Raw genomic sequence first — 21,633 nt, 5'->3', positions numbered from 1 at the left:
ATGGGGAGTCGCACAGGTGCATTATGTTGGGGTTCTGCATTGCGTGGCTCTTGCCGCCTTAAAGGCTGGAGTTTGCTCCCCTTTGCCAGACGGTGAAGCTGAGGCCCTGGAGGCGGGCGGGCGGAGGGCCGCGCTCTGGCGCTGGCCGGGGCTGGGCGGGGAGGGGGGCCTCGGGGGCCCGCCCGGCGGGGGCGGAGCTGCAGGGGGCGGGGCCCTCAGCCTCCGCGCCGGCGCCGATGGGCGGGCGCCCCCCCTGCGCGTCCCCCCAAGTCCGCGGCGGCGGCGGCGGCGGCAGCGGCGGCGTCCAGAGCCCGAAGCCGCAGCCGAGCCGGAGCCAAGCGGGTGGCGGCGCCATGGCGTGCGCGGGGCTGCTCACCGTGTGCCTGATCCGGCCGCCCGCGCCCGAGCCCCCGCGACCCCCCGCGCCCGCGCCCTCGCCCGCCGCCGGGCCCGCCGGACACGCGCTCTTCCAGGACGTGAGTGGGGAGCGGGCCGGGGGTGCCGGCGCTGTGGTCCTGGGGGTGGTCAGTCTCGCGGGGTCGCTCTCGGTCTCTCTGGACTGCCTCACACTGTCTCTCCATGCCCTCGCTCATTCTGATTTTCCCCGTCCCTATGTCCATGTGTCTCCCTCCAGGTTTGCTGGGGGCTCTGCCTCGGCCTCTGGGTCTCTCTCTCTCACGATTTCTCTCTTGTCCTCTGTTTCCGTGTGTCTCCCTTATCTTTATCTCGCTGCCTTTGTGTCCCATGTTCTGCCTCTCACTCTTTCTCTGCTTATCTCTCCTTGCCTCTGGTTCAGTGTCGCTGCCCCCGCGGCCCCCCCAACCCCAAACCACCCCGTGTATGTGTCTGGCCGGGTGGAGGCTGTCAACTCTTGGTCACGGGAGTGGCCACGGTGCCCCTCTCTGGCAGCCCCAGGCTGGGCTGACCCAGGCAAGGGGGCCTGGGAGAGGAAGCAGCCGCTCCCCGCCCCCCACCCCTGACTCCTGACCTGTGCTAACCCCCGACCTCCTCAGATCCCACCCAAGGGCTGTGGGATCCCAGAGTTGGTCGGCGCTGCCCACACTCACCCTCTGTGGTCTGTACACCCTCCCCTTGCCTGGCAGGTGGCCCTGCAGCACCCTGGCCCAGCCGGGGTCACTCACCTGCACCCCTTCCCCACCTTTCACCCCTGTGCGCAGCCTGTCCTGTTCCTCTTGCGTCCCCACTCCCGAGGCCCCTTTGGGGTGGGAGAGGCTGTTCTGCCCCCTCCCCACTGCCCCTAGTGACTCAGCACCTTGGCCAGAGCCCTCTCAGCTGGAAGGGACCTGACCCTTCCATTTCCCAGATGGAAAAACCAAGGCCTGGAGGGGTGAGGATACGTTCCGGCTCACACACGGAGGCAGGGGCGCCCTAGGGTGTGGCCCTCCGTGTACTCTGTGTTCACAGCTTAGAACCCCTCCCCCTCCCTCAGCCCCCCACCCCACCCCCAGCATGTCTGTCTGTCCTGGCCAGGCACCCTGGGTGGCTCTGTGACCCCGAGTGAGCCGGTGGCAGCCTTCTGAGAGTCAGGCTTCAGGCCAGGGAGTGCATTCATCTCCGAGAAAGCAGCCCGAGGGGAGGGGCACTCAGAATCTGGAGCTGACCAGGGCTCTCTGTCCAGGCTTTGGCCTGCCCCTCCTTGCCAGACCTGGTGCCCTCTTTGCTGGGTTGTTTTGGGTGACCAGGGAGTCTCTAGTCCCTAGGGGAGACAGGGACCATGTCTGGACTCCACTTTTGCTACTTCTGTTGTCCTTCCTGTCTGTTTCTCCATAAATACCATCTGTCCACCCTTGCTTTCTGTGCCTCTTACTCCCCCTGCACATACAACACATACATACACACACGGGCCTGCCCAGGACCGTCGTACTGAGTCGGCCCTGGAAGGGTTAACCCTGGGCTGTTCCCCGGTATGCTACTGAGTAAACAGGCACCCACAAAGGAAGGGCTAGCCACCGCCTGCATGGCAGGGTCTCAAGAAGCTGACAGAGAAACAGCCAGGAGTGGGCAGAGTCTGGGACGAACCATAGCCACACAGCAGAGTTGGGGTTCAGGTCTGGGATGGGTGCCTGGGATCTTCCAGCCGCATCTTGGCCCGTCTCCCCACCTGCCTCAAGCTGGGACCGTTCCAAGGGCTGATGCATCAGAGAGAACTCCGGATTGACTTGGGGGTGTGGGAGGTGAAGGTGCAGAGAGCCAGCTTGGAGCACCCCCCACAAGACCAGGCCCTGCGGGAGAAGGGAGCAAGCCATGGGGCCCGCTGTGCGCTCTTCCCCTTGTTGGAAAAGGCCCTGGAGGGCCGAGCTGGGCAGGAGGAAGGGAGATGCAGGGGGCAGGCCATCCAGCTGGGGCTCTGTGGGTTTGGGGGGGTGGGGCTCTGGCCTCCCGGCTCCCAGCTCCCACCCCTGCCCTTTTGTCCTCTAGGTTTTCCGCCGAGCAGACAAGAATGGTGAGTGTGGCTTCCGCTGAGTCCCATGCTGGGGGTTAAGGGACATCAGGGAGGCTCCGGGGAGGGTTTGGAGCACAGTTGAGAATGGAGAGAAATCTTGAGAGGATCCAAATCAGAAGAATCAACCCGGGTGTCCTTCTTGTAGGAAGTTTCTGTTTTGTATCCAGTTTGGCAGGAGGGAGAGTGGAGGAAATGTGGTTTAGCCAGAGGCTGGAGGTGGGGGCTGACTTTCACGCAGTGTCCTGGCCTGGTGGGAGGGTACTTCCTGTAGATGACCTCCTGTTTTCCTCACCACCGCCGAAGTCTTCACCCCATTTCACAGACAAAGGAGCCGAGGCCCAGAGAGGTACAGCAGGCTGCTGGAGGTGCTGGGCCTTGAAACCCGGGTCTATGCGATGCCTGGTTCCAGGCTCCCTCTGTGAGGGGCTTGGAAGGGTGTGGTCACGGAGCCAGGGCCGTGGGGGATTTTATCATAGATTCTTAGAGAGCTCAGTAACTTTCCATATTACCAACCAGCTGGATGCAGGGAGGGCGTGGGCAGGACAGAGCTAGGTCCAGGGAGTCAGCTCCCCTGATGCCCTGAATCCTGGGCAGTCTCAGATGCTGGCCTGGCAAAATCTGGAAAGCTAAAGCGGGAGCCATCAGGGGACCTTGCAGGCAGGTTGCTGCCCACAGATGACTCAGAACAGCCCACGGTGCCCTGATGGGCCAGTGGGGGGTCTGAGTGGAGACCACCCGTCAGCTTTGACCTCACCTTCACCTGGCCTCCTTGAGAGAGGATGGGTCCCCACCCCTTACCTCTTCTCCCTGGGTCTCCTCAAATTTGTCTCAGCCAGTTGATCAGGGCACGTGGTCTCATTTGGATCACAGCATTTCATCTGGGGAGGGAGGCTCAGGCCCTCCCCAGCTCCACTCTCCCACCCCATGTGCTTAGAGACCTCACAGGCCGAATACCCGGTGCCTCTGGCCAGTGCTCTTATGCTCTTAGCCTTTGTGATGGGGAGGCAGCTTCTGTGATGGGAAAGCAGCCTCTGTGATGGGGAGGTCTTTCCCTCCTGAGCCAGTCTGCTGCTTCTTACTGGGGCCCTACTCTTAGGAAGATCACATCTGACTCCCTGCGGCTTCTCTGTGAAGGGCCTGGGTCCAGAGCACGGAGGTCCCCTGCACCCGGGAGCCACGTGGGCAGAGACCCAGCCCCAGAGACCCAGTTCCTCCAAGTGACATCTAGGCCCTGCCATGATCTGACTGTGCCCCAGGCTGTTGTTCATTTATTTCTCCATTTGGCAAACATTGAGTCCCTGCTGAGTGCCACATATGGACTGCTTTGTCCCTTGGGCGCCTGCAGAGTGGGCCCTGTTGCTTGAAGTGGGCACCTCTGGGGGCCCCAACCCTTTGGTCCCCAATGGCCAGGCCTCCCTTCCAGCCCAGAGTCCCATCTCACTTGGCTGGGTGGTTATGAGATGCTGCAAAGCCTTCAGGGGGCCTCCATCGGGTGGCAGGGGTGCAGCCAGGGCTCAGAGATACCGACTCTGTGCCCTGTGCCCACCCCCACCCCCCCAGATGATGGGAAGCTCTCATTTGAAGAATTCCAGAATTACTTTGCTGATGGGGTTCTCAGCCCTGGGGAGCTGCGAGAGCTGTTCAGTGGTGTTGACGGGCATCCCGCTGAGTGAGTATGGGGGTTGGGGTGCACACGCCGCGTGTAGATGTGAGCCCAGGTTGTCCCTACCCCACTGTGTCCCCTGCTTGCTTGGGTTCCTTATGGAGGATGGGGGGGAGGGCACGGGGAAAGGAGTGCCAGGGCTAAGTGCCAGCTTTACCCGCCTACCTACCCCTTCCCTGGCTCCAGCCCTGCCCATCACACTGCTTCCAGCTGGGACCCCAAAATAGCCAGGCCTGAGTCACCACCTATGGTTCAGCCCACAGGTGCCCCCCCCCACTCCTGCTTCCCGCTGAGCGACCAGCGGATGCCTGGGGACAGCTGGGCCCTGCCTGCTCCCACCCATGGATGCAGGTGCTCCCACATCTCCAGGCCTTCGTACGAATTTGCTTGCCTTCTCCCGCTTCCTCACGTGGGTGCACATGTGTGCACAGCTATCCCTCCCTCTCACTTCCCCCTCCTCCCCCCTCCTTGGAAGAAATTCTAGGCTCCCATGCCCTCCCATTTTCTGAGGCTTGGGCCAGACCTTTGTCTGCACTGCTGCTACCTCACCATCACCAGATACACCAGTCAAATTCCTCGTCCTTCAAAGCCTAGCTTAGGGAGCCTCTCTTCCAGAAAGCCCTCCCTGACCTACAGATACTCCATGCCTTTTCTGCGCTTCCACAGACCTGACTTCTCCTTCCCAGCTCTAACCACTCCTCTCTGGCCTGTGTTCACATCTGTCTCCCCCAGCCTGAAATCCCCTTGGAGGTTGAGAGAGGGGCTGAATTTTTCTCCTTAGACACTGTTTGGTGGGCTGGTAGTACCCCATCTCTGTCCACTGAGCAGCTTAATGTGGGGTGGAGTCAGAAGTTGCCTCTGTGTCAGGCTGAGCTGGGCAGGGAGAGGAAAGGACCGCTGGCTTCAAAGTCAGTCATAGTTTACCAGGAGGGTCTGAAGGACACCTTCTCTTTTCCCTGCAGCAATTTGGAAACGGAGAAACTGTGTGGTAAGTAGGCCCATGGGGGTGCTTGTCTCCCGGGCAGGTGGGTGTCGCTGGTGTTCTGATGGAGCAGGCTGGGCTGGGCTCAGGGTATAAGGCCTGGTTGGCTGCTGGAGAATTCTAGGTTTTAAATGGGGGGATGCACCCCAGGAACCTTTGAGTATCTCCTCTGCCCTCAGACTACTTCTCTGAACACCTGGGCGTCTACCGGCCTGTGCTGGCGGCACTGGAGTCGCTCAACTGTGCTGTGCTCACTGCCATGGACACCACCAAGCTGGTGAGTGGAGGGGCTGATCGTTGCAGGGGGGTGGCAGGATGAGGGCTGGGGGTGTCTGCTGTGCTGTGGGAGCCTCCATCATCGGACTTAGGGCTGTGGGGCTAGAGGCCTGGCTTCCACTTTCTGGCTGTGCATCTTTACCTCTCTGGGTCTCAGTTTCCTCATCTGTAAACTGGGCATATTAATAGAACCTACCTCCAGACATTCATTGTGACAATTAAAGGAGAATGAAGGCAGGGAGTTTTGTCTGTCTTGCTCTCTGCCTGGCTCATAATAGCCACTTCATATCTGGAGCTGCTGCTGCTTTTATTACTGACCAGACCTGATTGTTTTGGTGTATCAAGCCCAGCTCCCAGCAGGGATGGGTTGGGGGTAGGGCATGCTCACACACATCCACAGGCCCACGCTGGTGTGTAGAGCTTGGTGGGGGGGTGGGGGACAGCCCGAGGACATGCGTGAGTAGACAGGCATGTGTGCACCCATGTGTTTGTGTATATTATGGACATGTGCGCACAGCAGAAACAGTGCTCACAGCCAGGGCTCCAGGCCCTTGGATGGTATTTTTAAACACTGAAAGCACCCTTCCCTTTCTGTGTTCCTTGTAAGAGATGTCTCCACCTCTCTTTGTCCCATAGCTCTGAATGAGGGGGCGAGGAGGGAGCAGTGAGCAGGCTTGGGATTGTGCCTGACCTCATTTTTACAGAAGGGGAAACTGAGGCTCTCTGTGAGTTAACAATGAGCTGAGGACAGGGCTTCCCCTTCTGGTTGCTTTCACATAGGGTCTAGTAGCTTTTCCAAGGGTCACCCTTTGGGGCCTGGCACGGGATGGGTATCTGAATGCTACATGATGAGAGGTTGGTATGCTATGATGACTTCCGTATCTGTGGCCTGGACACCAGTAGGGGCAGCACCTTCCTTGTTGCCATGGAAACAGGGCCTGGGGGTGGGCAGCTATACTGACATTCTCTGAACTGGCACTGGTTCGCGGGGATTCACACCGCAGCTCAAAGTAAGAGCCCCAGGGTTCCTGACCACCCCCTCCTGGCCCAGAAAGGGGTAGAAGGTACCCATCACCACACGACTCTGCAAGCTGTAATCACTGAGGTTTTTATCTGGCACTCAATGCCTCTGACAGCTGCAGTTCAGCCTGCCGAGCGTCTGCCTCTGCCGCGCCCCCTTGTGGCACCACCCGTTCCAGTCCAGCAGGACTCAGTGGAACACTTCGTGCACCAGCCTGGAGCCACATTCCTGGTACATGGCCCGGGTCATCCAGGGGCACTGGAAGGTGCGCAGCGAGGCGACCATGGAGCCGCCCGTCCACACCGCTGTCCCGCGCCCAGGCTTGGCCACCAGGCGCGGCTGCAGTGTCCCACGGCATTGGGCCTCCAGCTCCAGCTCCAGGCGCTCAGGGAAGCCAGGGAAAAGCGTGGAGCCACCGGCCAGCACCACGGTGTTGGCCAGCCGTGTCCGTAGTGTCGCGGGCACCCTCTGCAGTGCCCGGAAGGCCAGGATGGGCAGTCCCGGCTCAGCCTGGCCTAGCAGACCCGGCTGGAAGAGGGGTTCTGGGCAGCAGAAGCGCTCGCTGCCAAGGCAGACAGAGCACCCACTGCCTAAGTAGAAACTGACTGGGTGCTGGCGGGCAGGATTACAGAGGTCACCCTCAAAGTCTAGCGACACGTAGCAGCAGCGCTTCTTGAGCTGTGTGATGACCTTGTGGGGCAGGGCCTGCAGTCGGTGATCAGGGCCTGCTGCCACCAGCAGGTCCCGCAGGTAGCGCGACAGGGTGCTGCCAGCCACATCCAGCCGGAAGGTGGCCTTGTGCCACGAGTGGCCCGCATAGACGGGCGTGGCGTGGCACACGCCCGCGCCCGCCTCCAAGGCCAGCCCGCTGAACGCGCCCACGGAGCAGAGCGCCAACAAGGCGGTGCTGGCCAGGTGGCACGCGGGCACTGCCAGGGCCTCGAACAGCAGCTCGGCCACCCTTTCGCGGCCCACGGGCGGCGCCGACGGGGAGTCGCTGACGAGCACGGGCCACTCCTCCGGGCACACCCGCAGGCCGCCCACCAGCAGGCGTTCCCACAGCCCCTCCAGCGCTTCCCAGTCCACCACCACGCCGTGCTTGATGGGGTGTGCCCGCGCCACGCCGCCTGCCAGCTCACAGCCCGGCGCGCCGGGCAGCACCGGCCGGTCCCAGCTGGGCACCAGGCTGGAGCTCTTGAGTACCAGGCGTGGCTGCTCCTCTCCCGCGAAGCCCGCCTTGGTGAAGCCGGAACCCTGGTCCACGACCACCGCGACGTGGCCCAACGAGGACAGCCGGCGGACCCGGCGACTATTGGCCAGCGAAGCCATCTTCGGGCCGGCAAGCCCTGCAGTCAAAACCTCGGCCCCCGAAGGCTCGGACCCGCCCTCGGCCTGAGAACCGCGTCTCAGCTGGCCTCGATGAAGGCCCGCCTTTTAGCTCGCAGCTCTACCTCCCGGGCCCACGTCCCCCGCCTTTCTGGGCTCAGTTCTTGGGCCGCGCCCTCAGGTCCCGAGGTCCCACTCTTCTGGCCTGAGTAGAGGTCTCTTCAGCCCTTGACTTGGCTCCGCCCCTGGGCCTGAGGCCCGGCCTTCTGGTTCAAGAGTCAGGTTCCTCCCTAGCTGGGCCCTGGCCGCCTCGGGCCGTCTTCCCCCTCTTCCGGCTCAAGGCCCCACCCTCTCTCTGAGGACCCTCCTCAGCGGTGCGGCTCCGCCCCCCTAAACTCTTGCTTAGATGGATGATGAGAAGGGCGGGCCAAGTCCTTGAAGAGATTGAGAAGCCTTCAGGAGCACCTCTGGGAATAAAAGGCCTTTGTGGCAATATTATCCAGACATCTGTTCCCCTTGGGGACCCAGGAGTCCAGCCCGACCCTTGAGCCTCCAGCGGTCTCCTGGCACTTCTCAACTGGGCATGACCAAAGTACTGTGGTTCCTAGTGGAGGTGGGAGGGGTTGGTCAAAGAAACAAGGAAAAGAACTTGGATTGGATTCATTGTGACCTCAGTTCTCAGCATCTGCTGTGCTTCTATAGCCTCTACCCAGATGAAAACGCCCAGACCCAGCCTGTCTCCGGGGACAGGGCCACTGGTAATGATTTTGACACCCAGGGATGTGGCCTCAGCCACCCAGCTGTGCTCAGCGTTTATGCTCAGTCGTGTCAGGCTCTTTGCGACCTCATGGACTGTAGCCTGCCAAGCCCTTGTGTCCATGGAATTTTCCGTGGAAGAATACTGGAGTGGGTTGCCATTTCCTTATCCAGGGGATCTTCCCAACCCAGGGATTGAACCTGCATCTCAGTCTCCAGCATTCTCAGGCGGATACTTTACCACTGAGCTACCTGGGGCCAGCACAGCCAATTTAACTGCTTCCCCCAAACCACTTTGATGAGCTCTGGACAAACGTGCAGCCTCTCTCCTCTCAACGCTGAAGAGAAAGCTCTTAATCACGGATCTCCAGCCACCCTGAAGATCTCTTTGAGCTTAGCTTTCAAGGGCCCCGGTAGCCCACAAAGGGATCCTACCTTCAGGGGCTTACAAACGTGGACCTGAGTTTGTGACTCAATTCTGAGGCTGCCTTCACTGTGTACTGAGTGAGTCCGAATCTCACCCTGGGCTCAGTTACCTCCTCCAAAAAGCAGTCATCCCGCCCCCTCCCCCCCCCCCCCACACACACACAGGAAACAGGCCACGTCATGTCTCTGCAGTCTTTTTTCTCTCTTTAGGACAATTATGGTTGCAAGTTGAAGACCTATTCAGGTGAGCTTAAGCTAAAGTATGGATTTTATCACAAGAGCCTTGTATGTTTTATATATGCTAAAGGCAAGAGTGAAAACAGGCTTTAGGAAAATACTGGAAGCAGGGTCTGGCTGCCGGGCTGTGGGGGACCCAAGAGGTGCATTGGGCTCTGCATTGTGTTTATATTCTTCTCAAGACTGGCTTCAGCCTGTGCATGTTCCCAAAGAAAACATTGTCTCCTACAGTTCCTGAGGTGGAGGAGGGGACAACAGAGGGTGAGATGGTTGGATGGCATCCTTGGCTCAATGGACGTGAGTTTGAGCAAACTCCAGGAGATAGTGAAGGACAGGGAAGCCTGGCATGCTGCAGTCCATGGGGTTGCAAAGAGTCAGACATGACTGAGCGACTGAACAAGAGTTCCTGAATTACAGACCCCGGGAAGGAACTGAGAGGACCGGGCTTGGGCCAGTTGCTTATGCCAGGAGATGTGGCCACATTGAAGAACGTGGTTACCTTGATTGCAGCCATGTGGATGGTAGGAACGGGTCAGTTCTCACATGGCAGTGGGGGAGGGGTGACGGGTACTGCGACCTCCAGCCTGATGCAGGCAATGTGGTGTTGACACTGACAAAAGTGTACCTTCAGGAGAAGTTAGTCGTACCTGTGGTTTTAGTGAGCTGGGACCTTCACCCCTCTGCATCGCACCCCCCCACCCCCCGCAAAGGGGCATTTTGAGATTGGTCGCCAGCGGAAAGCAGGCTGCAGGTTCGGCAGGGCTGGAGTGGACAAGAATGACTAGGGTCTGGCGCTGGGTTTGGGACCCAGGAGCGTGAGAAGCAGCCGGGTCCTGCCCACAGAAAGTGTGCCAGGCCTCTTGTGGATGAACTAGGGAGGTGAGCCTTGAATCGAAGACCACAAGTGACAGTATGACCAGAGCAGGAGTGAGAGTGGAAGTCACTGAGACACCCCAGAGGGGAAGACTGAGGCTGGGCATCTGGGCCTGTACATTCCAATAATAGGTCTGGGCACTGGAGAGCCAGTGTGAGCTTATGAGCAGAAGTGTGAACTGCCCTACAGATAAGTGCTTTGGAAGAAGCCTCTTTGGCTGCAGTGTGGGGAAGAGGATGGGGTGGGGTAGGTGGGGAGACGGTGACTGAGGTGCCTTGGGGGTCATCAAGCACAGTGGGGTAGGATTGAGGGGTCAGAGGACCAGGGACCCCAGTCTCTCCTCCTGGGTGCTCTCACAGGCAGGATGTGAGTCTAAGGTTCAAACTATGCTGACCTTGGACTTTCTCAGTTCTTCCCCACGGTGGTGGCTTTTTGCCTGGGACTTTCCCTCAGTTAGGAAAGAATTGTTGAGTGCTGGAGACTCTTGGACTTGCATGGCCTCTGCTGGAAGCAGGCCCCTCCTCCTCCTAGCGTGGCCAAGCCTGACTTTGCCCAAGCTCTCTTCCGTCGGATCTGCAGCCCTGGTGGCGGGATCTGACCCCGGCCAGGAGTCGCAGGGAGAGGAGAACCCTCCCTCCACTGTGGTAGGGTGCCCCCTCTCCAGTGAGGCACAGCGGTTCTGACACTTGGGTCAGAAGAAAGGAGAAAGCAAAACCAGCCTTGGCCCCAGGCCACGGCCATGGCTCTACCCCTCCGCCCCCCTATTCGCTTGTTCTTCCCTGTCTTGCTCTGGGCCTCAGTTTCCCCCACCCCGTCTCCACGCCCCGACGCTTCAGACCGGGCTACAGACGCCAGCGTTGCTATGCGCTCTTTATTGGACTGGACCAGGGTCCGGGAGGTCCGGGCCAGGCACTCAGGGCCGCGGGCGGGGGCAGCGGCGCCGCTTGCGCGGCTGCTCCTCGGCGGCCTCGGCCTCGCAGTCGGTCTCGCTCTCGGTCAGCAGGCGCGCGTAGAGCCGCTGCCAGCCCTGCACCGCCTTGGCTCCGCCCCCCGCGCCGGCCCCGCCCCCGGGGCCGCCCGCCGCGCGGCGTCCCTCCTCCTGCAGCCGCGCGTCCAGCAGCAGCAGCAGGACGAGGATCTTCTTCATCTCTCTTGCGCGCGCGCTCTCGCGCCGCTCACCGCCGTCGCCAGCTCCTCGCAACATGGGTGCCGCCGCCGGGGGCCCCGCGGGGGTGTCCGCCGCAGCCTCGCTCGCCCGCTCGGGCCGCGCTCTGGGCCCCGCCGTTGCCTCGGCTAGTTGCTGCCGCTTGTCCAGGGGGAAGAGCAGCACGATCTTGGTCTGGGGGTGGGGCAGGGGCGTGAGGGGAACGAGCTCCGCCCGCCTGCCTCCCGAGGATCCTCACCCACCCGGGTCCTGTCTCCCAGAAGCCTGCCCTCTCTTGTTTCCAGGGTGCCCGCTGTCCTCCCAGCCTGGATAGGGGGAGGTGGGGGAGGCAGGCACCCTGCTCCATCTCCCAAGACCCCTGCTTCCCCCCCTGGAAACCCTCACCCACCCCAGGCTGACTTCCTGACACCTGACTCCAATCAAGTTTATGAGATTCCCCTGTCTGCCCTTCCAGCCTTGATGCTGGGACTCTTCACCCACCCCGGTCCCGACCCAGGGCCTCATGCCTAGTTGAAGAGAGGGGAAAGTAACACGTTTTGAAGCTGGGGAATGGAAAGTGGAGGTGGGGGCGTTGGGGATAAGGGAGCCTCAGTGGCAGCCGCTAGGGCTGATTCACCATGCCGAGACTTCCACCCATCTGTCCCGGGTTGGGAGAAACATCTCCTGCACACCCTCCTAGGCTCCAAGTCTCATCCACCTCCTGGTTTCTGGGATACCTGCTCTCCCTTCTGGGTTATTAGGACCCAATCCACACCCACGTGGGTTCCTGAGACCCTCAGCCACAACAGGGGTTCTCTAATGCCTTCCATAGGGGCTTCCCTGGCGGCGTTAATGGTAAAGAACCCGCCTGCCAATGCAGGAGACAGATGAGATGTAGGTTCCATCCCTGGGTTGGAAAGAAATCCCATGGTCAGAGGAGCCCAGTGGGCTACAGTCCATGGGGTTGCAACCAGTCGGACACAACTGAAGCTGCTTAGCACACACATGCAACCCTTTCCATGCCCTACGTGACCTAGACCCCCAGCATCCGCTCCTGCCCACCTGTCCAGGTCTGCCAAACCCCACCTGCCCTTTGCTCCCTGGACTCACAGTGGGCTTCTTCCACTTGAGGTGGTTGAAGAACTGCCGTTTGCGCTGGGCCTTGTCCATGTCAGGTGGCTTCTCTTTGCGGGCCTGCTTGGGCACTTTGGTTCTCTTGTGGGAACTGTTGTTTCCCATGGCAGGGCTGGTCACCACTGGGGACCCCAGCCCATGCTGCCTCTGCCCTGCCCTCTGGCTGGGGGCCCCCCGCCCTGGCTCTGTCCCAAGGACCACATTGTGACCTCATGGGTTGACCTCATCAGCTCCAGGCTCCGAGCTGCTCCTGCCAGAACCCACAGATGAATCTTGACTCCATTTACTCTGTCTGTGACTTCTGGCTTTGGTTTCTTGGTGTAAAACTGGGCTAAAGATTAGTGAGGCTTGTAAGGTGGTTAGTGGTGGTGGTGTTCAGTCACTCAGTTGTGTCCGACTCTTTGCAGCTCCATGGACTGCAGCGCACCAGGCTCCCCTGTCTATCACTATCTCCCAGAGCTTGCTCAAACTCACATCCATCTAGTCGGTGATGCCATCCAACCATCTCATCCTCTGTCGCCACCTTCTCCTCCTGCCTTCAGTCTTTCCCAGCATCAGGGTCTTTTCCAATGAGTAAGTTCTTCGAATCAGGTGGCCAAAGTATTGGAGCTTCAGCATCTGTTGTTCCAATGAATATTCAGGGTTGATTTTCTTTAGGATGGACTGGTTTGATCTCCTTGCTGTCCAAGGGACTCTCAAGAGTCTTCTCCAGCACCACAGTTCTAAGCATTAGTTCTTTGGTGCTCAGCCTTCTTTATGGTCCAACTCACATTTATACATGAGTAGTGGAAAAAACCATAGCTTTGTCTATACAGACCTTTGTCGGCAAAGTGATGTCTCTCATTTTTAATGTGCTGTCTATGTGGTCATAGCTTTTCTTCCAAGGGGCAAGCATCTTTTAATTTCATGGCTGCGGTTACTGTCCAGAGTGATTTTGGAACCCAAGAAAATAAAATCTGTCACTGTTTCCACTGTTTCCCCAACTACTTGCCATAAAGTGATGGGACCAGATGCCATGATCTTAGTTTTTTGAATGTTGAGTTTTAAGCCAGCTTTTTCACACTCCTCTTTCACCCTCATCAAGAGGCTCTTTAGTTCTTCTTCACTTTCTGCCATTAGATTGGTATCATCTGCATATCTGAGGTTATTGATATTTCTTCTGGCAATCTTGATTCCAGCTTGTGAGTCATCCAGTCCAGCATTTCACATGACATATTCTGTATATAAGTTAAATAAGCAGGATGATAATATACAGCCTTGTATTCCTTTTCCCATTTTGAACCAGTCTGTTATTCCATGTCTGATTCTAACTGTTGCTTCTTGACCTGCATACAGGTTTCTCAAGAGATAGGTAAGGTGGTCTGGATTCCTGTCTCTTTAAGAATTTTCCACAGTTTGTTGTGATCCACACAGTCAAAGGCTTTAGCATCTTCAATGAAGCAGAACTTTTTCTGGAATTCTCTTAGTTTTTCTATGACCCAACAGATGTTGGCAATTTGATCTCTGGTTCCTCTGCCTTTTCTAAATCCAGCGTCTGGAAGTTCTCGGCTCATGTACTGTTGAAGTCTAGCTTGAAGGGTTTTGAGCATTACTTTGCTAGCTCGTGAAATGAGTGCAATTGTATGGTAGTCTGAACATTCTTTGGCATTGCCTTTCTTTGGGATTGGAATGAAAACTGGACCTCTTCCAGTCCTGTGACCACTGCCGAGTTTTACAAATTTGCTGGCATGTTGAGTGCAGCAGCTCTTTAACAGCATCATCTTTTAGGATTTGAAATAGCTCAGCTGGAATTCCATCACCTCCACAAGCTTTGTTTGTATTAATGCTTCCTAAGGCCCACTTGACTTCACACTCCAGGATGTCTGGCTCTAGGTGAGTGACCACACTATCGTGGCTATCCAGGTCATTAAGACCCTTTATGGATAGTTCTTCTGTGTATTCTTGCCACTTCTTAATATCTTGTTAGGTCTTTGCCATTTCTATCCTTTATTGTGCCCATCTTTGCATGAAATGTTCCCTTGGTATCTCCAGTTTTCTTGAAGAGATCTCTAGTCTTTACCATTCTATTGTTTTCCTCTTTCTTTGCGCTGTTCATTTAAGAAGGCTTTCTTATCTCTGCTTGATATTCTCTGGAACTCTGCATTCAGTTGGGTTTATCTTTCCCTTTTTCCTTTGTCTTTCACTTCTGCCGGTTGCAGGGTGAAGGGCCTGGGGAGTCTGTGGCCACGGGCACTCGGGAGGCGGTGGTGCCATGGTGAAGATGCTACTTGAGGCCCCGGCATCCTGCCTGGCTGCCTGCAGGGGGCCGCCCCCTGGTGAAGTCACTCTCCCCTCGCCACACCTCGCAGGCTGGCAGGTGGGCAGTCTCGCATGTGCTGGCGAGTGTCCGAGGGTGTGTGCTGGACCCAACCTGCCACCCTGTTTGTACCTCCATTGCCGCGCCAGGGACCATGTGGGTCAACCCAGAAGAGGTGCTGCTGGCCAGCGTGCTGCGGATCACTGAGAGAGCCAACCCCTGCTTCATCCTGCAGCTGAGGAAGGGGCACACGGGTGCTGAAGGCGGACGTGGCGGCAGACTGGTGGTATGACAGTCTCTACGTGAGGGGACTGTGGGCTTAAAAAAAAAAATCCACAACCCAAAACTTGGGCAAAAACAAGATGATGGAATAGAGGGACATGTGCTCATCTTCTGTGAAAATAGCAAAATCACAACTAGCTGTTGAACAATCATCGGCAGGAAGATTCTGGAACCCACCAAGAAAAGGATACCCCATGTCGAGGGACAAAGAAGACGAAACAAGACAAAAGGAGGGGCACAATCATGTTAAAATCAAATCCCATACTGCCTGGTGGGTGACCCACAAATTGGAGAACAATAATGCCAAGAAGTTCTTGCACTGCTGCAAAGGTTCTAGGCCCCACATCAGACTTCCCAACCTGGGGATCTGGGAAAGGGACTAAGAATCCCTAGGGAATCTGACTTTGAAGGCCAGTGGGATTTGATTACAGAACTTCCACAGGCCTGGGGGAAACAAAGACTCTTGGAGGGCCAACCAAAACCATGTACACCAGGACCCAGAGGAAAGGAGCAGCGACCCCACCAGAGATTGAGCCAGATTTGCTTGCAAATGTTTGAGGGTCTCCTTTGGAGACGTGGGTTGACAGTAGCCTGCCACACGGACAGGGGCACTGACAGGAACAGTCCTGGGAGGCGCGTGTTGGCATAATTCATCTTGGAGGTTGCCAATAGCTCCACCATAGAGCCCACAGACTCCAGGACTGGGTCACCTCAGGAGAAACAACAGGGAGGGAAGCAGAGCCCCACCCATCAGCAGACAACTGGAGTCAAGATTTACTGAGCTTGGCTCTGCCCTGCAGAGCAAGACCCAGTTTTCCCCGCAGCCAGTCCCTCCCAGCAGGAAGCTTGCACAAGCTTCTTATCCTCATCCATAAGAGGGCAGGCAGAAGGAGCAGGAGCTACAGTCCCACAGCCTCCAGGGCGAAAACCACAATCACAGAAAGCTAACTAAAATGATCACATGGATCACAGCCTTGCTATGGCAAAGGGGCTTGCGTAACTCAATGAAACTGTGACAAAACACGGTCCATTGGAGAAGAGAAGGGCAAACCGCTCTAGAATTCTCACTTTGGGAACCCCGTGAATGGTATGAAAAGGCTTCCTGGTGAGGAGAGAGGAATTTCTGTGACCTGGGTTTGCATTCTGACTCTGACACTCGTTGTGTGACCTTGGCCAAGATAATCCACTTCTGTAGGCCTCAGTCTTCTCATATGCAAAATGGGGTCAGTGATGGTTCCCGTAAATTACTATGAGGATTAAAATGAAACTGCTTGGAAACAGGGCCTGGCACATAATGGGTGCTAGTGTCAGCCAGGTTCTTTGTAAGCAACAGAAACTGATCAGTCACCTTAAGCACTAGAAAGGGAATATATTGGACGGATTTCAGGAAGCTCAAAAAATGGCCAGGAAGTCCAGTGGCTTGGAGAAAGCACTGGCCTGTGTGAGAATGAGAGGTCTCAGCAGTAGCCACTCTGTCTCTGCCCGTCTGATGGCGGAACTGAGGCGGGTCATGGGCAGGAGACGAAGCCCTCGACGTGTGATGCCTCTGAGGCCCCTTGGGGTGGGGGCACCTCAGCTGCCTGGGATTCCCACCCTGGACCGAGTGTGTGTATGGGGCTGAGGGAGGTGTTGGTGAGGAGATCCTCAGGAAATCTATGACTGTTAGATGTACAAGTGGGCAGGTTTCTTGTATTATGTTTGACCAGAAACAATGGCAGTGTGGCATATGGGATCTTAGTTCCCCGGGCCCCCTGCACTGGGAGCACGGCGTCTTAATCTCTGGACCACCAGGGAAGTCCCGTGACAGCGGTTCTTTATTGAGAACTTAGGTACCAGATAGTAGGCTGAGCCCTATGTGGGAAATAACTCATTGGAGCCTCTTAGCAGCTCAGTGAGACGGCTGTTACCAGCCCCGTTTTATAGGTGAGGAAACTGAGGCACAAGGAGATGAAGGTAGTTGGGGAGTCTGGGCATTCTGAGTGGGCAGCACAGGGCCTGGCAACGGTCAGCCTCCTTTTCTCTGCCTCTCTTGGCAAAGGCTGGGGGAGATGGCAGTGTAGACAGGGCTCAGCGCTGGGGTACGTGACCCGCTGTCCTCTACCTACAGCTGCTAGTAAGAAGTGCTCAGTAAATGTGGGGTGCGTGGATGAGTGATTGAATGAATGGATGAATGCCAAGATTGTGAGTTTGGGGCCAGCTGGTGAGTATGGGGCCATATCACACCATCATTTTGCCTCACGTGTCAAAATTGCCCTGCCCCAGTCCCCACCCACACACAGTCTAGCTATATCCGGGGCCTTACTGGCTGAAAGTGGTGGCCGCAACAGGGAAGGGGCCTTGAGGCCCAGAGAATGGGACACGCTTCTCGCTGTTGGCCTCATCCCTCCCAGTGAGAGGCCGGGCCCAGACAAGGACGGGGTCTGGGGTTTGCTCGGCCCCCAGGGTCTCGGTGTCGTCCTGTTTATGCCAAGTCTGCAGGCCGTCTGCTCTTTGCGCTGCCACTGGTGCTCTGATGGGCAGGGGGTGGGGCACAGGGGGCAGCTCCCCATTCAGAAATACATACTTGGAGCCGGGAAATGCCAACCATGCCCCCCTCTTCCCCAGGAGTATGAGCGGGCCTCCAAGGTGGACCAGTTTGTGACACGCTTCCTACTGCGGGAGACGGTGAGCCAGCTCCAGGCCCTGCAGAGCTCGCTGGAGGGGGCGTCAGACACTTTGGAGGCCCAGGCCCATGGCCCGCGGTACGTGAGGTGCTCGGCCATCTGCGGGTCCAGTTCATGAATGTCTGTTATCTCCGCGTGTCAGGTCCCTCAGCTTCCATCACATTCTACAGTTCTGGCATCCCAGAGCGCAAATTGTTGTTCTTAGGCAGGGAGGTCGGAGAGGGCGAGACGGCGTGGCTGGCTTTGCAGCTGGACCTCAATATCCTGAAGCTTGGGGCCAGGCCTGTTCTGGGGCCCCAGTGCTTGGTCCCATGGGTCTGGGAGCAGTGGACTGACCCTCCACTCCCCTCAGGTCAGATGAAGAGAGGGTGGAGGTGCCGAGCCGGCCCCGAGGCAGCCGGCGGGCAGGGCGCAGGGCCCTGCGGAGTGTCAGTCGATCGTCCACCTGGTCTCCTGGCTCCTCCAACACAGGTGTGTCTGCAGCGGGGTGGGAGGGCATGGCATCCCCCGGGGGCCCCAGCGTTTGCTCCTCCACCCGCCCTCAACTCATCCTGAGAAGCCCCCAGCCTGAGGGGCCCGTGCCCGCCCCCCAGGGCAGAGCTCCGAGGCTGAGATGCAGTGGCGGCTCCAGATCAACCGCCTCCAGGAGCTCATCGACCAGCTGGAGTGCAAGGTGAGCGCGGTGCCGGGGGAACTGTCTGGAACCCGCACAAGCCAGGCCCACACTGGGGGCCTGGCCCATGCACTGCATCCCTCACAGGCCCCCCGGCTGGAACCCCTGCACGAAGAGGAGCTGACCAAGGGGCCCAGCTCGGTGAGTCTGGGAGAGGGGCAGACAGCTGGCATGGGGCCGGGAGGGGGCCGTGAAGTGAGGAGGTTCACGTAGCTACTGTGTCTTGTTGATACACCCCCTTCTCCAGGCTTGGCCCAGCCTTTGTTCCCCGGGCCTGGCGGGCGGGTGTGGGGTTCTGGTCGTTGCTTCGTGACTCTGCTTCTGTCCCTCCATGGGCATCAGCGTCCCTTGCCTACAGTTCTGAAGGCTGGGTGTGTGTGCAGCAGTGTGGACAGAAGCTGAAGGGGGCGGTCGGAAGCCGTGCGGTGCTGCAGGAGAACCGGCCAGTGGCTGGAGCGAGGCAGTAACCTTGGCAACAGGAGGAGGAGGATGGAGCCAGGAATGCTGGGGGCCGCCTGGGGGCAGGAGCCTGACCTCAGGGCTGGCTGGGTCTGGTGCAGGCCAAGAAGGGCAGGGCCCTCCTGAAGGCCACAGCAGGCCCTCACCCGCTGCCCTGCCCTGCCCCAGCTGACCAGGCTGCTTCTCTTGCCAGCACATCCTTGTGGCCCAGAGGCAGGTGCAGGTGGCTGAGGAAGCCCTGCAGGACTTCCGCCACGCCCTGTGCTGCTACGTGGACTTCACGGGGTCCCAGAGCCACTGCCTGCAGTGAGTCCTCAGCTGGGTGCTGGCCAGCCAAGGTCGGGGGGTGGGCGGGCAGGGAGGAAGGCTGGGCTGGGTGTCCTGGGCCAGGGCTCTCCTTAGACACCCCTGGTGAGGTGGGCAGGGGTGGTGGCAGCCCAGGCCTGGCCTGGCCTGGCCGTCTCTTTGGCCCTGCAGTGTGTCTGCCCAGAAGATGCTGGACAAGGCTTCCTTCACCCTGTATGAGTTCTGGCAGGACGAGGCCTCCTGGAGAAGGTAGGAGTGGTGGTCTGACATTTATTGTGGGACCTCGAGTGAACCAAATCTGGGTTCAAATCATCTCCTAGTCACTGGCTCTGTGACGTCAGGAGAGTTACCTAACCCCTCTGAGCCCCAGTGGCCTCCTTCTCAAAATGGGAGCGATGCTAAATCCATTCTCTTGTCACCCTTACGAGATGAGATGTAAAGAACTGAACACAGTGCCAGGTAGGTGCGCGGTGAACATGCACAGCTCCCACCGTGCCACACCCCATGACACGTGCCTTGTGTGTGACTGCATGTAATCCTCATGGTATCAGTGATGTGGACACTGCATCCCCATTTCACGGAGGAGAAAACTGAGGCTCAGAGCCACTATGAGGAAGGACTGAGATCTGAAACCAGGCAGCAGGACCGGGCGGGAGTGGGGAGCTTTTAACCATGTGGTCCTGGTCACTGGGGACCAGCTCCGGCCTTGGTCCACTCTGCGGCCCTCCCCAGGCACCAGCAGTCCGCCTGCAGTAAGGCCTTCCAGCGCATCCTCATTGACCATCTGCGGGCTCCAGACACCCTCACCACTGTGTTCTTCCCAGGTGGGCGGTGGCCGCCAACCCTCTGGGGAAGGGCAGTGGGCACCTGGATGGCCTCTGACTCCCAACCTCTGGCCCGCAGCCTCCTGGTGGATTATGAATAATAACTGAGCCTGATCTGCACAAACCAAGGACTCCAGAGCCCTGCCTGCCTCCTCCTGGAGCTTCCGGACTGGTCAGCTCCACTCAGCTCAAGACCAGGACGCTGCCACCTCCGTAATTGGGGCCCGGCTCTCAGCCTCCCAGAGCCAGCTGGTGGAGAGTCTCACAGCCCAGGGATCAGAGACTGGGCTGCTTCCTTCCTCTTTCTTTCTTTAACAGTGTGTTTTATTGCTTATAGCTTCGGCCTCTGAGATACTCTGGTATTTGTCTGGCCTCAGGAGGCCTGGATTCTGGTCCCCTCTGCCCCTGCCTTGCTGTGTGACCAGGGCAGGTCCCTTCCCTCTCTGAGTTGGCCTTGGGCTGTCTGGCTACCTAGTGGGTGCCTGCTTTCTTCTTGCTGTCTTGGGACCAGGCTTCTGCTCTTCCGCAGCCAGACGCAGGGCCAGGGCTGATGCTCAGGAACTGTCCTCCACCCCCTGCCCCCAACCTCGATCCCCAAGACTGGGCTGGATCAGTCTGCCGTGTGGGCAAAGGACGTGGGGGGCCCCACCCTCTTCCTGGGCCGGCAGGCTCCTGACGATTTCAGCACCTGTGGCTGCACCAGAGCCCTCCGGAGGATCCTGGATTGGTTTGCATGTTATTTGCATATTATTTGCATGCTCATTCCCACCCATAGTCAGGGCACTATGGGAAGCCCCAGGGTGACCTTGCTAGGTAGCAATAATTTGGGCCCAGAGTCACCTGCTGCCCCCAGATACCTCTGAACCCCAGCCCAGAGGCAATAAAGGCAGTGGTCACCTCTGGCATCGCTTCCATTCTCTCTCTCTCAGCAAGAACTCCTGGTCCCCGTGCCTGTGGATAGTGGGAACTTAATCATGGCCAATCCAGGTTCCCTCAATTCAGGACCTTCTCACTCCACAAAGCCTGGTTCTGAAGTCTTTCCTGGGAAAGGAGAGTGGACATGGGCTCTGCCAAAACTCCTCTAAAATCCTGGGGGTTCTAGCTTCACCCCCTTCCTTTACCAGCAAGGTGTGGTATGAAGGTGGGGGCAGACCACAGAGCCCTCTCAGGGCCCAAAGAGCATGGCTGACCCCTATGAGAAGACCTGTCCCCAGATAGAACCTCCCCTGCCCTTCCCAGCTGGACTTGTCACCAGCCCTGCTGCCTGACAGCGCCAGAGGGCAGTTCCGGGAGGATACTGGATGAGTCCGTCCTCCCAGCTACTGGACCTCCTTCGAGCCTTCCTGAGGGAAGGGACTGGGGGCATGGAGGGAGCTGACTGACAAGAAGGCGGGTGGGAGAGGGCTCCCCAGGTCGTGGGCCCTAGCAGGGAGGCACACGGCTGCACAAGAGCACAGGCTGGCCCCTTGACCTGGTCTGGAGGGTGTGGGGTCAGGAGCGTTTAGGCAGAAGAAATGGACAAGTTGAGGCTCTGAGAGCGGGGAGAGCTTGCCTCACTGAACGGAAGGGAGCCCAGAGGTGGGCTGAGGTCAAAGCCAAGGCAAGGAGGCAGCAGGGCCTCGAAAGCGCTGCATCTTGCAGAAGCTGCGGTAGGCTTTAAGGAGCGGCTGGCCAGTGCGCTGAGGGCCATTTCACCAAGGCACCTGGCTGCCCTGCTGGTGCCAGTCGTGGCTGGGCTCTGGGGCACGGCCAGGAAGGCAGCTCGGACGGTGCCGGCTCAGGATAGGTGCTCTAGGGTGGGAGGTTTCTCCCCGCGGATCCCTGTAG

The 21,633-nt window shown here is 58.4% G+C and overlaps 3 protein-coding genes across 5 annotated transcripts; 1 reads left to right on the top strand and 2 right to left on the bottom strand.

Annotated features, from left to right (window-relative positions):
• Positions 1–195: 195 nt before the first annotated feature.
• NECAB3 (N-terminal EF-hand calcium binding protein 3) lies at positions 196–20,708 on the top strand. 3 transcript variants are annotated; one of them, XM_043479579.1, is made up of 13 exons: positions 198–476; positions 2,440–2,464; positions 4,025–4,133; positions 5,090–5,115; positions 5,289–5,386; positions 17,486–17,622; positions 17,897–18,015; positions 18,138–18,217; positions 18,305–18,358; positions 18,870–18,982; positions 19,154–19,231; positions 19,715–19,806; positions 19,886–20,708. In XM_043479579.1, the coding sequence occupies exons 1-13, from the start codon at positions 237–239 to the stop codon at positions 19,912–19,914; spliced, it is 1,200 nt and encodes a 399-aa protein (XP_043335514.1). In that variant the 5' UTR covers positions 198–236; the 3' UTR covers positions 19,915–20,708. The 3 variants fall into 3 exon arrangements, with proteins under 3 accessions (XP_043335515.1, XP_043335514.1, XP_043335513.1); XM_043479580.1 differs by lacking the exon at positions 19,715–19,806 and having other exon boundaries at positions 196–476; XM_043479578.1 differs by lacking the exons at positions 198–476; positions 2,440–2,464 and adding an exon at positions 2,489–2,810 and having other exon boundaries at positions 18,138–18,358.
• ACTL10 (actin like 10) lies at positions 6,596–7,735 on the bottom strand. The gene has a single exon (XM_043479591.1). The coding sequence runs from the start codon at positions 7,733–7,735 to the stop codon at positions 6,596–6,598; it is 1,140 nt and encodes a 379-aa protein (XP_043335526.1).
• On the bottom strand, positions 10,883–12,507 carry C10H20orf144 (chromosome 10 C20orf144 homolog). Its single transcript, XM_043479581.1, has 2 exons — positions 12,280–12,507; positions 10,883–11,364 (listed from the first exon to the last, which is right to left on the bottom strand). Exons 1-2 carry the CDS (start codon positions 12,406–12,408, stop codon positions 10,939–10,941), a joined length of 555 nt encoding a protein of 184 aa, XP_043335516.1. The 5' UTR covers positions 12,409–12,507; the 3' UTR covers positions 10,883–10,938.
• Positions 20,709–21,633: the final 925 nt, after the last annotated feature.

The sequence above is a fragment of the Cervus canadensis genome, chromosome 10, assembly GCF_019320065.1.
Source record: "Cervus canadensis isolate Bull #8, Minnesota chromosome 10, ASM1932006v1, whole genome shotgun sequence".
Classification (NCBI taxonomy): Eukaryota; Metazoa; Chordata; class Mammalia; order Artiodactyla; family Cervidae; genus Cervus; species Cervus canadensis.
This window is presented reverse-complemented; position numbering and strand designations above follow the sequence as displayed.

Coding starts and splice junctions, on each gene's coding strand:
- NECAB3 (XM_043479578.1), top strand. CDS start 2,549: ATGGAGAGAAATCTTGAGAGGATCCAAATCAGAAGAATCAACCCGGGT. Junction 4,134..5,089: donor GTTGACGGGCATCCCGCTGA/GTGAGTATGGGG, acceptor TTTTCCCTGCAG/CAATTTGGAAACGGAGAAAC. Junction 17,623..17,896: donor GCCCAGGCCCATGGCCCGCG/GTACGTGAGGTG, acceptor CACTCCCCTCAG/GTCAGATGAAGAGAGGGTGG.
- ACTL10 (XM_043479591.1), bottom strand. CDS start 7,735: ATGGCTTCGCTGGCCAATAGTCGCCGGGTCCGCCGGCTGTCCTCGTTG.
- C10H20orf144 (XM_043479581.1), bottom strand. CDS start 12,408: ATGGGAAACAACAGTTCCCACAAGAGAACCAAAGTGCCCAAGCAGGCC. Junction 11,365..12,279: donor TCAAGTGGAAGAAGCCCACT/GTGAGTCCAGGG, acceptor CCCCACCCCCAG/ACCAAGATCGTGCTGCTCTT.